The 16,928-nt window shown below is 57.1% G+C and overlaps 1 protein-coding gene across 1 annotated transcript; it reads left to right on the plus strand.

The window, feature by feature from the left end:
• The first annotated feature begins 5,323 nt into the window (after window positions 1-5,323).
• On the plus strand, window positions 5,324-11,962 carry CBX6 (chromobox 6). The gene is made up of 5 exons (XM_037160243.2): window positions 5,324-5,525; window positions 5,705-5,748; window positions 5,911-5,976; window positions 6,128-6,194; window positions 10,347-11,962. Exons 1-5 carry the CDS (start codon window positions 5,457-5,459, stop codon window positions 11,346-11,348), a joined length of 1,248 nt encoding a protein of 415 aa, XP_037016138.2. The 5' UTR covers window positions 5,324-5,456; the 3' UTR covers window positions 11,349-11,962.
• Window positions 11,963-16,928: the final 4,966 nt, after the last annotated feature.

Here is a 16,928-nt window from a genome sequence, read left to right on the forward strand (position 1 = left end):
TCCCTGACCTCAGGAAGCTCTTGCCACCCCAGGGGAGAGCACGGACCAGATGGAGCTCTCCTGAATCACTGGAACTCTGCAAACACCCATGTGGGGGCAAAAGGAGGCTGGTGAGTCGTGCCTGAGGGGGCCAGATGTGAGTTCAACAGCAGAACATCCTGGGGTTGGGTTCAGAAACCCAGGTAGGTGCTTCCCAGGCAAACCAAGGGTACAAAGGTGTGAAAAAGCAGGACCATTCAGGAAAGAGCCGGTGGTTCCATGAAGGAAGGGGTTGAGTTGGGGGGGCGGGGGGACAGGAAATGAGACCACCGGGTAGGCCTCCTCCAGGGAGAAGGAGCTGGAACTCCCTCCTGGAGACAGCAGTGAGTCCTCAGAGGTTCTGATCCCCGGTTGGAGTTCTGGCCCCTCCCCAAGCTGAAGCACCTCACGCAGAGGAATGAATGACTCGGTCAGAACGGCCTTTCCAAAAGATCCCTCTGCCAAAATTGGAGCTCCCTGTGTCCTGTGCCCAATTATGACCAAATTCAGGCATGTTTCCAAAAGACTCCGCTGCCTTCCTTCTAAAAATAGCCGTTCCTCGGGGGCACACAGCCCACGGAGCGACAGCTCAGACGGCACTGGACGTGGCTCAGTTCTTCGGGACTCCCACTGTCACCAGACTGCATGTCTTCGTCCCTTTTCTTCCCACTTTCCTCAGTCCAATTACATCGCATGGCCGACTGGTGTGGCTCAGCGGGTTGGATGTTATCCCGTACAGTGAAAGGTCGCTGGTTCGAAACCCAGACAAGGCACGTGCCTGGGTGGTGGGTCCAGCCCCTGTTCGGGGCGTGTGCGGGGCGTGTGTGGGAGGCAGCCGATGGGTGTTTCTCTTTGACATGGATGTTCCTCTCCCTCTCTTTCTCTCTCCCTTCCCCTCTCTCTCCAAATAAATAAAATCCTTAAAAAAAAGAAAGAAAGAAACAAGCGGTGTCCGTCAGGAGAAAACGTGAGTGGCGGAGGCAGAGGGGTCAACCAAGGACCTGGGTGGAAACGAGGCTGGAGTTCCCAGAGCCCACAAAGCGCCGTGTACGGGGCCTTGTGGTCGGCCCTGGACAGTGGTGTCTGCTCTCTTCCCAGACCCCTGGGTCCCTTTGTCATGCCCCCACCTCGACCCCACCTCGTGCCTTTCCCTCCAACAGCTGGTTCCTGCAACTCTCCTTCCCAAGACCACCGGGGCACTGACGCCACTCCGCACACTGAGGAAGGAGGCAGGCCTGCGCCTTTGACCAGGGCAGGCTCCCCCTGCAGCCTTTGACCAGGGCCTGCGGGTGGGGACAAAGATGGAGCAGTAACTTACACTCCAGAGCTCTCAGTAGGGTGAGGCTGGGCACCCCCCAAAAGACCTGCACCTGAGACCACACTCTGCTCTCCAATTGGCTCCTCCCCTTCCGGTCCTGTTTCACCCCCCCCACTCCTTGAGCTTGTCCTTCCTAAGTCATGTGACAACAAACACAGAACAGCTGATGTCAGGGTGTGTCACAGTGAATGCATCTGCAGAAAGTCATTTTACGTCGTTTAAATGATGGCAACGAATGCAGAGACCTGGCCATCGGATTAAACGCCCACTTGATGCCACCCCTGCTGTTACGACCCTCGCTCCAGGCCAACAGGACCCCAGACTGGGGGCAGAACGAAGGTCCCTGGCCTGTGGTTCTGAGCGCAAGGCACTGCCTTTTGGCATCGGGATGGGGATGGTCCACTTCAAGCCTCAAGACACAGCCTGAACGTGCCAACCACACTGGGCTGACATCTAAGCCCAAGACAAAGCCACTTCCCCTACATCCCTGAGCCCCTCTCTACCCCAAGCACAAGCAAATCTTTTTTATCCAAGGGCCTCGCTCCCCCACCCCCCACCCATAGCACAGGTTTCAGTGCATGTATTCCTTCCTTCGTCCAACAGACATTGATTAAGCAAGTGCCCAGCATCCCACGGGTGCCCGGATGGAGGGAGCATCCGACCCCGAGGATCTGGTCCGCTCTGAGCATAACCTCTGTCCCCGCTGGAGACCCCCTTAGGGTATGTTATTCCAATAATGGCCCTGAGTGCCCTTTTCAGTGTGACCTTGTCATTTCTCCTATCCAGAGGTGGAGTCCGCTTCCCCATCCCTGAGTCTGCAATGGCCTTACGTGTTAGTTTTCTACTGCTCTGCAACGAAGGACCACAAAATTAGTGGCTTAAAACAACACTCGTGGATTATTTCAGTTTCTGTGGGTCAAAAGCCCAGAATAACTTTCTTGGTCTCCAGTTTGCAGAAGACTGAGTTTTCAGCCTTCATAACCACATGAGCCTATTTCTATAATAAATCTCCCCTTGCGTATCACTACGTACAGGCTACCGACTCTGCCTCCAGAGAACTCTGACATCCAGACTCCCAGGGCACCCTCGACATTCCGGTTGTGGTCTTCTGAGTAATGCCGCCACCCGAAGACACCCACTTCCTGACCCCCAGAAACCAGGAATATGGTACCTTACACACCTTGTATAAATGTTAGCCTATGACAAAAGGGACTTCACAGAGATGATTAAGGAGAGCGCGTGGAGATGGGGAGATTGCCCTCGACTATCCACATGGCCTCGTTGTAATCGCAAGGGTGCTTATGGGAAGGAGAAAGGATGTCAGTACGTGGTTCAGTCACCAGTTCAAACGGAAACTGCAGCTAAGAGATCAAGAGAAGGCTGAGGCCTGAAAGGACAGCAGTGGAAGAATCGGGGAAGATCATCGAAAGCAAAGATGTATCATTCGAGACCAAGGCTAAGATCATCCACACCCCCATATTCCCAATGACCGTGTATGGAGGTGGAGGTTGAACAATGAAGGAGGCTGATAGAAAAAAATTTGATTCATTTGAAATAATGTCTTGAAGGAGGGCTGCACAGAAAGATGAAGAGATAGGTCATAGAGCAAGTGGAGCCTGAAACACTGCTGGAGGCAAAAACGACAGAAGCGAAGCCGTCCTGCCTGCTTCGGGCACCTCGTGAGACGGCAGGATTCTTGGGAAAAGACAGTTAGGCTGGGAGTAAAATAAAGCAGCGGGAAAAGAGGAATACCAAATATGAGATGCATTGACTCCATTAAAGAAGCCACAGGCATGAGTCCACAGGAGCTAGGGAGGGCTGCTGAGGACACAGGGTCACGGCCAGGAGTTGGAGCCGACCAGACACACAACAGGGGTCGGTCAGGGGAAGGCAAGAGTAAAGACTGGAGTGATGCAGCCACAAGACAAGGAATGTCAGCAGCTTCTAGAAATGGGATGAGGCAAGGAAAGGATTCTCCTCTGGAGCCTGGGAAGGAGCCAGCCCTGGAGGAGACCTTGACTTTAGCCCAAGGACACTGATTTTGGACTTCTGACCTCCAGAACTGTCAGATAACAAATTTGTGTTGTTTAAGCCACTGGATTTTCTGAAATGTGTTACAGCAGTCACAGGAAGTTAACACCTCTGTACTCCGGCACTAGTCACCCCAGGTGGCAGGTGGCATTCTCGCCTGATGGGTGGCTCAAGCCTAGGCAACTTTGTTTCTGATCATTTAACACGAACCCTTAAAAGGAGCTCACAAAAGCTGCTGAATGAACTAACAAATGGATTAATGCTTATCAGCCTCACTGAGTGCCTCATTCAGCCTCTCCCTCAGCCTGAAAACACCCACCCACTCAATAGCTACACATCTCACCTGCCCATTGGTTCTCATCACCCCAGGAGGGCAGCTCTGTTCTTATGCCCACGCCCACTTTGGGCTGGCCAGCAAACATCTATGTCTCAAGAGCCTGTTGATTTTCAGGGCTGGGGGGAGGGCAATTTCTTCCAAGGTAAAATAATTAGACAAATCTGCAGAGAGGCAGGAATGAGAATCGGAAATGTTGATATGGTTGACTTGAAACCGCAGGAATTGGTGTTGCATCACAGAAATGTAAAAATCATCCTCTCTGATAAACAAGGAATGAAAGCAAGAGACAACCCTGGCCCTCCCCACTTCCCCGTTCAGCCACCCAACTGCCTTCTCGGCCCCACCACAGCCGCCAAAATGAGGGCGAAACCAGTATTTAATGACACCAAAAAGAGCTCTATTTTTGTACTATTGCGGGAGAAAAGCTGATTCCAGATCGTGTGAATCACATGGTCCTATTTTGTTAAAAATAAATAAATATATTTACTATTATATACAATGTGCGTGTGAGCACAGAACGGAGGCTAGAAGAAGCTTCGTGAAGATGTTAACGATTTTATGGAGGTTACCAACAGTTGCTTTTCTTCTTACGTTTTTCTAATTTACAAAGAACAAGACTGTTGATGTAATAAAAAATAAAGTTTAAATAATTCAAAATAAAAGAAATGGAGCGTTTGGCGTGGCAGGGCTGCTTTGTGTCTTTTCCCAGACAGCCCAGGTCTCTCAGCCCCTCCCCAAATAGGAAGCTGGGGTCTGGTCTCCCGGTGAGTAATGGCGGAATCATTAGAGAAACTGCAGGCGGCAGGAGAGTGACGTGGCCAGGGGGCCTGGGAATAAGAAAACACGTAGACATGACCGTGAGGGTAGTTTCCGCCGCATAACCCAAGGGCGACCCGCTTCGGGCTCAATGTGGAGTGTGGGTAGCCCGTTCTTACCCCCGCGCCCTCTCTTTCCTTTCCCCTATCACCACACCGATCTCCCTGCGGTCTTCACCCAGCCTCCGGGATGAAGGCAGGTGCCGCCCAAGATCTTGGCCTAGGAACAGATGCACCGGCCTTCCCGGGCCCTATTCACTGCATCCCCCACCTTTCCTGCGGTGGCGTTTTTTGTTTTAATTCATCTGAACTGGTTACAAAACCACTCTCCCACGAATACATAAATAATGGATGGGGCGGTGGCAGCGTTTTAAAGAAATTCCCGCAGGGCTTGGCAAGCAAGCATTTCTGCTGTATCATATTTAACTGTTTGCAAACTTCTGCTGAAAAGATGCGCAGAGGCTGCAGACTCCATTGCCTTCCCCGCCTGGGACCTGGTGAGACTTGCTGGGGCGGAGGGGTGGGTAGGGTTAAAAGTAGAGAGAAGTTGTCAGCTATCGGGGGCCAGGAAGATGGGGAGGGGAGTGGAAAATGCAAGAGTGCAACGCCCGGCTTCCTACGAGCTCAGAACCCACTGCCTCCCCGCCTTAGGCTCTGGGCCAAGGTTCCGGCCACCAGTGAGGCCCCTTTAAGAACCAGCGCGCGCCCCCGCCCGGCGTGCGCACACTTTCCCTAGCAACGGCCCCGGGGGAGGGGGAGGTCCTAGCAACGGCGCGCTCGCCCGCAGGGTCACGTGACGGCCCACAGCTGGAGCGAGAACGCGCGCTCTGCCGCGCGTCTGCCCGTCGAGGCTTGAGCGCTGCGGCGCGTGCGCGAGCGGTGCAGCACCGGCCGCGGGAGCAGGGAGTATTATGGGCTGTGGGTGCCGCTGAGCAAGATGGAGCTGTCTGCAGTGGGCGAGCGGGTCTTCGCGGCTGAATCCATCATCAAACGGCGAATCCGAAAGGTGAGCCGCCTCCCGGGACGAGACGCCTTGTCCCGCAGCTGTTGGTCGGGTCCGCGGACCATCCCAGTGAAGCGGACCCGCTAACCCCGGGTATCTTGCCACCCCCGCGCCGCCGCCTTCTCGCGTCCCCGCATCCTCCCCACCCCCACTCTCCCGTTTTTTCCTTCTCTGTTTTTCAGGGACGCATCGAGTACCTGGTGAAATGGAAGGGGTGGGCCATCAAGTGAGTGTCTCGGAGTCCAGGGACGAAGGGGGAGGGGAGGCAGCGGACACCAGGCCTTTTTTTCTTGGAGGGGGGAAGTCGGGGGGGGGGGTACGTGTGCTCCCTTGCATGTGCTTCTGCCTCTCTGGTTTTCATTTTTATTTTCTGCGTGTAACTCGGCAGGTACAGCACTTGGGAGCCCGAGGAGAACATCCTGGACTCGAGGCTCATTGCAGCCTTCGAGCAGAAGTGAGTTTGGGAAGCTGGCAGGGGTGGCGGGGCCGAGGCTCGGCTGGGGCGCCGCGCGGGGAAACGGGGGAGCCGGGGGAGCCGGGGAGGGCAGCACGGAGTGGGGCCCGGGAAGGGGCTCTTTGTAACCTTTTGCGTTTATCATCTGCAGGGAGAGGGAGCGGGAGCTGTATGGGCCCAAGAAGAGGGGACCCAAACCCAAAACTTTCCTCCTGAAGGTAACCTGGCCCAGCCCCAGCAGCCCCCTCTCGGGCCCCTAGCCCAGGCACAGCTCGGGGCCTTCTAGGGAGGGACAGATCAGCGGCTGCCCAGGCAGGCGGGCCTTTCCAGACGGGCCCCAGCTGGGCAGGGGCTGGTGGTAAGCCCACTAGGAGCCCTTGGCAGCGACCCCAGCCGGCTCCAGCTTCAGCAAGAGGGTTCTGGGAGTCTGGGACTAGGAGTGGGATAATTCTCACGGACAGACCAGGGTTTGGGGAGACCATTAGGGCTCCAGAAAAGGGATGGATGAAGCAGGTGGGGGCTGTCCACCTAGGCGGTGGCAGGGAGGTCGCTTCTGTACCCGAGAGCCCTCATCTCTCCCAGCCTTGAGCCATCTACTCTTGAGCTGTGCCTGGAATTAGGGAAGAGTGAATGTGTTCTTCCTCGTGGCAGGGAACAGGGAGAGGCATTTGGGGGCCACCTGCCTCCCTGCCCCCAGCTTCCTTCTCTCTCTTAGGATTTGTTCTGCATGCCTTCCCTTCTTACTGGAGAGGGATTCCACTTGAATTTAACCTAAATCACTTTATTTGAAGCTTATCACTTAGGCTGGGCCACTGGCTTCAGGACTCTGAGCTTCAGTTTCCGCCTGCCTCTGTCTCTAGAGGCTGTAATGAGGATGGAGAGAGGGGGAGTGAAAACAGAGCACATTAGCCTTGGCAAGGGAGAGAGACCTAGCTCCTGAGGAAGCCATCTTAGTTTGGGGGAGGTTTATTTTATTTTGTGTTTTTTTTTGGTGAGAAAAAGCAGAGTCTGGAGAAGGAAGGGCGAGATTGCTGAGGCAGCAGGCAGGGCTGCAGGAGGACCTCCCTGGGCGGCTGCAGTCTCCCTGTTAGGGTTCAGATTGTCTCAGGGCCCTTCCCACCCTGACAGCTTGTGACTTTGTGGCAATTGGTACAGGAAGGGCAGTGAGGACTCTGCAGGGAAGAGACTGTGCAGAATGCAGAAGCTCAGAATCACCAATGTATCCAAAAGGCTCAAAGCCCAATGAGAGTGAGGTGGGCCTCTCCAGCTCCGCCTCCCTACCCAGAAGGACTGTGGATGTGTAAGGGTTTGCTTTGGACTTCAAGCAAAAGTGAAAGAAATTTTGGGTTCCAGAATTACATATTTTTGTGACCCCAACCCGCATCTGCACACATTTTAGGGGATCCATGAAGTAGCCTTAACCCTTGATGATGCTTTGGCGGGATTAGCTGGAGGGCCGGTGGGTTGCGTGACAGCCTCTCTGCGTTGCGGGAGCACCCTCTAGCGGTGAACGGAGTAATGACTGTGAGCATTGATTTCACGAAGTGCCTTTTTTTTTTTTTTTTTTAAATGCTTCTAGTTCCTGAGCCTATGGGGCCTAACACAGAGCTGAGCCCCCACATGGATTATCTCCTGTAATCCCCTCAACAACCCTATGAAGTGTGTGGGGCATATTATCCCCATTTCACAGATGAGAAAATCAAGTCCCAGAGAGGGGAATTGACTTACCTTGAGTCCCACCACCCAACTTCATGGCTCCGTCCCGTCCTTTTCGTCACCCTGTACCTCAGACCATACTCATCAGGTTCAGGGGCAAGGTGGGCAGACACACACAGGAAACCATGGGGGGAACCGGGGATGGAGGCAGATGAGAGGACTTTGGGTGGCAGGGGTCAGGTGCTCTGAGTCCCTGAGAGGCAGTGTGTACAGTCAGTTGCCCTCAGCTGGCACTTTATGCTGGGAGCTAGTTTGAAGAGAGCAGGAGCCCAGGAGTCCGTTGCATTATCCCCATTTACAGACAGGGAAAGGAGGCCACGGGTGCCGTGACTTACCCTCAGTCACATGGAATCAGCAGCCCAAATCGCCCAGCTCCCGTGCTGTGTGCACAGCCATGCCTGTCACCAGTCAGAGCACCGTGGGCACACGGCTGTGGGTGGCAGGCCCGGGCCTACCTGCAGAAAAGCTTCAGTCGGGAGAAGGGAGGGAAGGAGGAGGGTTAAACCAGTCTCTTTTTAAGCAATAGATTGTACAGGGTGGGGCGAAAGTAGGTTTATGGTTTTTCGTAGGGCAAATAATACAAGAATTAATCAGCAATAAAACAGAAATAAACTGTGTTTCACAGACTCCAAATTGTAAGCCTATTTTTGCCCCACCCTGGATTTAGAGATGGATGGAGGAAGACATTTCATTGAAGTGAGGAAAGCATACATTAGAAAAAGCTTATTGCTCATAAACCCCCACCCCCACCCCACACCACGGACAGATCTGGTATTTATTGAGTACTTGCTGCCTTTCAGGCACTGTGCTGGACAGGCACTGTTGGTCTTAGGGGCCCCTGTGGTGGGTGCTGCTGTGATCGCATAGGTAGGGGAAGAGGCACAGGAGGCCCACGGAGCTGGAGTTTCATCCAGGATCTGATGTTTGCCCACGCCCCTGGTCCCCACCCCCAGGGGCTGTCCATCACTGCTGAACTCTGGCAGGACGACTACGGAGGTCCAAGGACTCAGGCAATATACAGAGGGAATAAATGCTGACCCCACTGGGGGGATCAGAAAGAACAAGATCCCCTAAGCTCTGGCAGGGTTGACCTTGCTACGGGCCCTGCTTGCCGTGCCAAGGAAGGTCTGGTGGCTTTCTCCTGCCTTAGGGAAGAGGGGTAGGGGAACCAGTACCTGGTTGTGCTGGCTAGGAGCAAGAGGAGCTGGTAGCCCCATCAGGGACGGCCTGGGCACTGTGTGCTGCCACCTAGTGGCTGAAAGGGAGTCAGCAAACATCATCTGGGGGCTGTGCTCAAATTCAGGGGCATACAGGCTACTTCCCAGGTTCTGCTTAGGTAGGCACCCCAGTGCCATTGTGGGGTAAGGCGAAGAGACCCCAAGCCACAGGTCCCACTCAGGGAGCTCACAGACTAGGGGAAAATGTTCCTTTCTTGGTCATCACCATCTCCCCCCTGGATGGAAGCAGTCACCCCCTAATGGGTCCCTTGCCACACCAGGCGCTGAGGTGTCTGTAGAGTACAGATCAGCCTCCCACCTCCAGCCATGGCATTTGGTCCCTTGGCCAAGCAGCATCCTCTCACCGCCACCTGGGCTTCTGCAGCCACCTGGGGTGCAGTTGGACTCTGGAAGGACCTGGGCTCTGCTACTCCAGCTTCATCCTCCAGGATCTGCAACCCTATTTGTGCTCCTCAGGCCCCACACTTCTTTTATTGCACGGAGTCCCCCTGCATCCTCACTTCCTGTTGTTTGCCTCCCCCCAAGAGCCTGGCCCCCCTGGGTAGAGTCTCTGTGTTCATAGTTGTGGCCCCAAGCAGCTGGCAGGCCCTCGTTAGTACTTTCATAGTGAGTGGAGGACACGGAGACCCTGGAGGGCAGTTGATGTGGCCTTGTGCACCTGGGGTCTCTGAGGGCTCTGCCACACCTGGAGTGTCCCTGATGCAGCAGCTGAGATGCTGCAGAGCCTTGGGGCTCTGCAGATTTCATTTCACACCTGGGTGTGCAGCTGGCTCTGGCCCCTGGGACTGTGTCCGGCCACCCACAGACCTCTGCTGAGCTGCCCTGCCCTCACCATTTTAGTGGAGAGAATATGAAGTGGTCCCAAAGATGGTGAGCATCTGGGAGGCGAATCCAAGCCGGAGATGCAGTCAGTCCAGAGGCGGAGAGACCACACAGCATTTGGGATCCTACAAATAAATCACTAGGGCTGAGGGTGTGGGTGGAACAGGGAGGGGGCTCCCTCTTCTTTCTGTCCCGAGAATTGGTCTGTGGAGGAGGGCCAGGCTGGGCTCCTTCACAGAGCAGGATTGGTCAGGGGCTTTTGAGGAAAGCCCCTGTCTCTGCAGTGTCCCAGTGGTTGACACTCCTGTATCAGCGAGGGCAGCCACCAACCAGTCCGTCTCCGTGGCCTGTAGCTGAGCTTGTGTAGGTAGTGTGTATCTTGGAGCCGGATTAGGGTCTCATTTCCCTCCAATCTCTTGTACAGTCTGAATCCGTTTCCTTTTCTCTCTAGCATGGGTCAAGAGCAGCACTGATTTTCCTAGGTGCGCTCAAGATGGTTTAATAGACCTTTTGTGTGAGTGACTGGCACAGGGTGTCCAGAAGAGGGCAGTGAGAAGCTGAGCTCCCACCAACCCCACCCCCTCTCCCCCGCAGGCCCGGGCCCAGGCTGAGGCCCTCCGCATCAGTGATGTGCATTTCTCTGTCAAGCCAAGCGCCAGCGCCTCCTCGCCCAAGCTGCACTCCAGTGCAGCCGTGCACAGGCTCAAGAAAGACATCCGGCGCTGCCACCGCATGTCTCGCCGCCCCCTGCCCCGCCCAGACCCACAAGGGGGCAGCCCAGGCCTGCGTCCACCCATCTCGCCTTTCTCGGAGACAGTGCGCATCATCAATCGCAAAGTAAAGCCTCGGGAGCCTAAACGGAACCGCATCATCCTGAACCTGAAGGTCATCGACAAGGGCACAGGTGGAGGGGGTACTGGGCAGGGGGCTGGAAACCTTGCCCGCCCCAAAGTCCCTTCTCGGAACCGCGTCATCGGCAAGAGCAAGAAGTTCAGTGAGAGCATCCTGCGCACGCAGATACGCCACATGAAGTTCGGCGCCTTCGCGCTGTACAATAAGCCCCCTCCACCCGGCCCCCTGCCGCCCCCACAAGCCAGCAAGGCCGACATTGCTGCCTCCGCCACTCCAGGGCTGCTCTTGCCGGCGCCTGCTGCCCCCTATGACACCCGCAGCTCCGGCTCCTCCGGCTGCCCCTCACCAGCACCCCAATCCTCTGACCCCGACGACTCACCCCCCAAGCTGCTCCCCGAGACCATGAGCCCGTCTGGCCCCGAATGGAGGGAGCCGGAGGTGCTCGACCTGTCCATCTCTCCCGAGTCGGCAGCCACCAGCAAGCGGGCGCCTCCTGAGGTCAGTGCGGCCGCCAGCCAGGCACTGGCCACAGCCCCTGAGCCCACCGGCACCACCTCTGAGCCCGAGGCTGGGGACTGGCGCCCGGAGATGTCACCCTGCTCCAATGTGGTCGTCACTGATGTCACCAGCAATCTTCTGACGGTCACTATCAAGGAGTTCTGCAACCCTGAGGATTTCGAGAAGGTGGCTGCTGGGGTAGCAGGTGCTGCAGGTGGGGGTGGCGGCAGTGGGGTGAGCAAGTGAGAGGGCTCCATCACAGAGGGGGCTTTGGGGGGGGCCCTCCTGCCCAAGGTCATACTCTTGCTCTCACCCCCACCCTCAGACACCTCCGCCTGTGCTTTGCTTGTTTCAAATGGCTGGTGTTGACCCCGGGATGGGGCAGGGCAGTTGGAGCCCTCTGAAGCCCAGTGGGGGTCAGTCCTGGACCAGATTAGGGCTGGGGTGGGACCAGGGCACTGGGAAGTCCTCCCTCTTGCCATTTGGCGCCCTCCCCACCCATGCACAGTGGGGCCCACTGGGCAGCTTCTGAGGAATCCAGCACCCAGGGTTCAGCCGCCCCTGCCGCATCCCACCCTGTCCCCCCAGCTTGCTTCCAGCTCTCCTGCACAATGTCTGATATCTCGGTGCTGGCCCGGCAGCCTCGGGCCCCTTGGAGGCCCTTTCCAGCGCGCTGTTCCTTTACTTTCTCCAGAGGCCTGGGCAGGAGGGGCAGGGATGGCAGAGCCCAGGTGGATATTGGGGCGAGGCCAGCCTCGGCCCCTCCCTCCACATCAATGAGGGTGGCCATACCCAGAGGCAGGGGTCTTCTGCCCACTGTGGGAGGAGACCCAAGGCCCCCTTAGGCCCCACCCCACCTCTTCGCTCTGGAAGGTGGGGGATGGGCAGGGAGCTCAGCTGGCCACAACCTCCCAGCATCGAAAGGCCCCTTCAGTTCCCCAGCAAAGGTGCTACAAGAACCCGCTGTGGACGCTTCCAGCCGTGCACGCATGTCTGTGCTCCCACGCGTTTGTACGTGTGTCCTCACGTCTGTGCATTGGGCACTGGGTTTAGGCTTTCCAGGTGGCTCCCTTTGGGGTTCCTCAGTGTGGGGTTGCCAAGGGCCCGGACCCTCTCTTGCCATGCGCTGGGCCTGTGGAGGCCACCAGGCCAGCCCTTCCAGCCTGGGTGTGCCAGGGGTGTGGCCCCCATGCCCTTCTCTTTTGGGGTGGTCAGCCTGACTGCCAGGCCTTCAGGGCTACATACATGGCATGGTGGGGACTGTGGCAGAGAGGGGAGACCCCCCCGCCCTGAGCTTCCACCTTCCTTTTGCGTGTTTCAGGGGAAGGAGGAGGCCTGGACCTGTTCTCGAGGGTCTCCGGCTTCTCTTGCACCCTCTCTTTTGCTTCTGACCGGAGGCTTTCTCACAGCCCAGCCTCCTCCAGGCGGTGGGAGGCCTCGGGTGCTCTGGGCAGCTTTTCTCCCTCTGCTGCCAGGGAGCGGAGGCATCCGTGCCAGTGGCAGAAACCAAAGCCCCAGTTGGAGCCCAGGCACGGGGAGGACAGCCAGGCCTAAGTGGGGCAGCTAAGCGGGGCCTGTGTTTTTCAGGAGAGAGAGCAGGCGGGGTGGGAGTCTGCTGCACGACAGCCTCGGGCAGCTGCCCTAGACCACCGTTGGTCTGGATTTGGCACGAGTGGCACACCCTGCCCGCAGCTCAGCGTGGCCCCCTGGTGTGTGCAGTGAGTGACGGGTCTCAGCCAAGAAGCATGGTGGCAAGAGGGAGGAGACGGCGGAAAGGGAATCCGATTAGGCGGCAGACTCCTTAGTCCTGATTGTGGGAGGGCCTTTCCTGATAGGTCTCCCCACCCCCAGATATGGAATGAGAGCCCTCACAGGGTTTGGGGGGCTGGCACTCCCGGACCCCTCCGCACCTGCCCTTTGTGTTGGCTCTGTGGCTGCCCAAGTGCCAATTGGCTTCCCCCCAAATAAGGGCTGGTGTTTCTCCTCTGTCCTCAGAGGCGATGTCCCCCGACCCCTCGCCCCAGGGGCATGGCCGCCTGGGTGCCAGTTACAGGTGTTTCCAGAGACCATAGAAATGTGTTTTCCTGAGAGTCCGTGTCATTCGTGACTTTTTTTGTAAAGAAGTTGTGTTTTCAGAGGTGATTTTATGACAGGAAAGTGAAAGACTTAGTTTTGCAAAAAACAAAAAAAGGAAAAAAAAGAAATAGAAAAAAATATTGTGGGATTCCTATGGGGTTTGGGGGGAGGGGAGAAAGCTATTTAAAAGAAAAAGTAGTGACGCAGTGATTGCACAGGCCAGGCGTCAGCGTCGGGGGCGGGGCTCCGAGGGCACGTCCCCGGGGGGCGGGGCCGGGCTCAGAGAGCGTGTCCCCGCGTCGTGGCCCATGGCCTTGCCTCCGTCGTTCGTGGCAGCGCAAGCCCTCCTGCCCTGGGCCAACTCCACACCTGCACTCCCTCAAGGAAAGGGTGACAGCTGGTTCCAAGGGGGCTAGCCACTGGAGCTGATATTTGGGGAAGTGGGGGGTCAGCAGGGGCCCCACCAGCCCCAGGATGGGCCGCTGGTAGCTCTGCGGGAAGTCTGGTGAGTAGGTGCAGTTGGGTTTCTTGTTCCGCTCCTTCGCCAGTTTGTTGGGCCACCTGGTCCCTACTACCGCCACCCCGTGGGGGGCTTCTTTCTCCCTATCACCCCAAAGACCATGACACCCCTGGGTTTCCCTGGCTGGGTAGTAGATGCAGCTCCAGGCAGATAGAGCTTTGGACCCTGGAGGACTCTTAGGTGTGACCCTATAGACTGGGGGTAACCGTGGGCAGGAGGGAGTGCCTGCCCCAGAGCTCCAGACTTGCAGCCCCACCTTGGCACTCTCAGAGACACGCACACTGCTCCTGGGTGGGCAGCCCCCTGCAGGGCCTGAGTGGGCACAGTGTTGCCAGCAAGCAGAGCCCCCCCCTTACCTCTCCAGAGTGGCTTGGAGCAGGGGTCCAGAAGCGCCCCCACACACACACACTCTTGCACGGATCTGCCTCCCATGGGCCCTTCCCCCTTGCTGCTTTTCCATTTGCCTAATTACCAAGCAGAAGTTGCAGTCTGGTTTGCTTTATTTTTGTATGTGAAATGCCCCACAGCCCAATCTCCCCCAGGTTCAGCCTTGGGGGCATCAGTCACGTCCCCTTACTGCCGAGCCTCCTCATCCACATGTCATAGGAGACAGGTGAGGTCTGGTGCCTCTGTTTGAGATGGGAAGGCGGGACCTACCCCTGGCCCGCTCCCCCGACCCTCACTTGCCTGTCTGTGAAGTGGATGCATTGGGCAGCGAGGCCTCTTGGTGAAGCACTGCCGGTGTCCAGGCAGCCATCAAGGGTCACGCGGTGGTTGAGGTCAGGCCCTGGGCCTCCAGCCGCCCACCGTTCCCACAGCCTCCTCTGGTTCCCACCCTGCAACGGGGTCAGGGTCAAAATGAGCTCCATCTGTTCTGGAAAGAGGTGACGATCAAGTCCCCAGGCGCAGTGTGAGGTGGGCACTGTGGGAGGGATCACCCACTTACAAGACACGACACTGGGTCTCGGGCAGAGCTGCTGCCCGGGGTGAAGAGCCCAGCTGCTCTGTCCTTTGGCCGTCTCAAAATCCCTCTAACTAGTGGGGTCTGGGCCCTGGAGCCACCACAAAGCTGGCAGGCTGCCCCTGAGCCCCGTGGTCCTGAGGGAGGGGTCAGCCCAGGGTAGGAAACTAAGTGGGGGGCGTGGGGTGGAGAGTGAGCGGCTGCCAGCCTTTCTAGCCTCTGGCGACCACGAGGACACACCGTCCTTCCCACCTTGTGGGGTTTGGTTTTTGTTGTTGGTTTTTGTTTGTTTTGCACTTGGCCCACTTCGGACAGTGGAGCCCCGCCTGGTCAGCTGCACAGGTTCCCATGCACTAGCCCAGGGCAGCCTCTTGGGGGCTTGTATGGTTTAAGGAATCGCTTTTAAAAGAAAAAAAAAGGAAAGTGTTGAAAGGTTTTTGTTTCTTTCTGTCTGCATCTCCTCAGACTCAGAAAGCCCAGCATTACAGCCTCCAGCTCCAGGAGTGGGTCCCCCAAGCCTGACCCCCATCTTGCTGACAGTCACCAAGATGTCACAATGGGACAGGCTGGGTGGGGACTGAGGACCCCACCTGCCAGGCCTGCAGGGTTCCCCCCTCCACCTTGAAGGAGTCAGCACCTCACTCCAACAGTGTGTGAGCGCCTACTGTGTGCAATGCTTCCACTAGGCAAAGGGAGGCTGGTGGCCTAATGGGGGACCCTTTGCAACAGGCCAGGGTGGAAGGAACAGAGGGTTCCGGGGTCTGCCCCTGCTGTTGGCTGGAGTGGAAATGGAGACTTTTTGTTGTTGTTGGTTTTAATTTAAAAACACAAAGGCCTAAAGAAATGTATCTTATAATTTTTTTAATTTTTGAAAAGCTCATTTAATGAATTGTGCACGAATGAATTCTATATATATAAAATATACGTATATAGCTCTATATTTGGGGAAGGCACTGTCTCTTTTCTCTTTCTCATTTAAAAAATGAAGTGTTGTTGCCTTTGTCTGTGGTTCAACCATCCAGCGCCCAGCTGGCTAAACTTTGCCTCTGGTGGTGACGGAGAGGGAACTGGTGGGGTCGGCGGGAGACCGGAGCAGACAGGCCACCCCAGCGCGACGGGGTCCCTGCCCGCCTGCCCCTGTCCTAGAGGCTGCGGGTGGAGAAGGTGGCTTGTTTCGGGTGTGGGTTTTGGTTCTGTTCTGGATTCGGCTGTTTCTGGTCTGGGGGAGGGGGGTTTGTGCCGATTCTCTCGTCTTGTACGTTTTGTTCCGCTGCTCTTCAATATTGTATCGATGCCAGGAAGGGGGGTGAAAAGCTTCTTTTGCTCTCCAAATAAATTGTCACATTCCGAAACTGAGGCCCAGCCCCTGGGTCGGGGTGTCTGTCTCGTTTCTGCTGCTATAACCGGTCTCTAGAAAGTGTCGGGTCTGCCTGTTTTGCTGCGGGCGACTAGAGGGACACTGCCCCCCTCTGCTGGGGCCGCCCCGCACTGTGCCCGCCTCCACACTCCCTCTGAGTCACAGCTGGTAAGTGGTGGTGAGCACACATCCTGGTGAACACTTCCCGGGACCTGGAATGTGTCTGCTAGCAGGCACGGGGGAGGGTGGGGCCCTGCCACTGCCTCCCACCCCCCTGGGAATTACATCACACACAGGGTGGGGTGCCTGTGGGGCCGGATCCCCCCTGACAGGCTTGTTGCCCCAGGGCCTGAGTGAACAGCCCAGAGTGGGGGTCACGGGGTGCCCTTGCCAGCAGTTCTGCAATTGGGCACAACATCTGGGTAACAAGGGGCTGCTGCAGGTTTGGAGCAATGTGCCCTCCGGGTACTCAGGTGCTTTCTCTGATCAGACTGGACCCGCTGTCTGCCCTGCAGGACGCCCACCGGGCTTCAGACGCCCCCCTTCCTCAGGGGCCTGCGCTGAGCCCCTGTTTGCCAGGCCTCGTCCCGTGTCGCCTTCCTCACCGGCCTCACCCCTCCTCCTGGCACTCCCCAGTTTCACCTCTCCCCCGGGGGTCCAGCCTGCTCTCCTTTGCAAAGCCTCGCTGGAGGGCCAGGCTCCGCCGGCCCGCACCACCTCCCGCCTCTGCCACCCCAGTGTGCTGCCTCCGGCCTTCAGAGAGCCCCCTCCTGCCCCGCCCCCATACGTGCTCACCCACTCCGTTCCCAGGGCTGACCAGTGGGCCGGTCCCTCCCTGTCCCTGAGTTGCCCGCAGCACAAATGGGAGCATGGCCCTGGCTGCGGCTGGTCCTGGATACAGGGGCCGCAGAA

The sequence above is a fragment of the Artibeus jamaicensis genome, unplaced genomic scaffold (assembly GCF_021234435.1).
Source record: "Artibeus jamaicensis isolate MK-2021 breed Jamaican fruit bat unplaced genomic scaffold, CSHL_Jam_final contig_233, whole genome shotgun sequence".
Classification (NCBI taxonomy): Eukaryota; Metazoa; Chordata; class Mammalia; order Chiroptera; family Phyllostomidae; genus Artibeus; species Artibeus jamaicensis.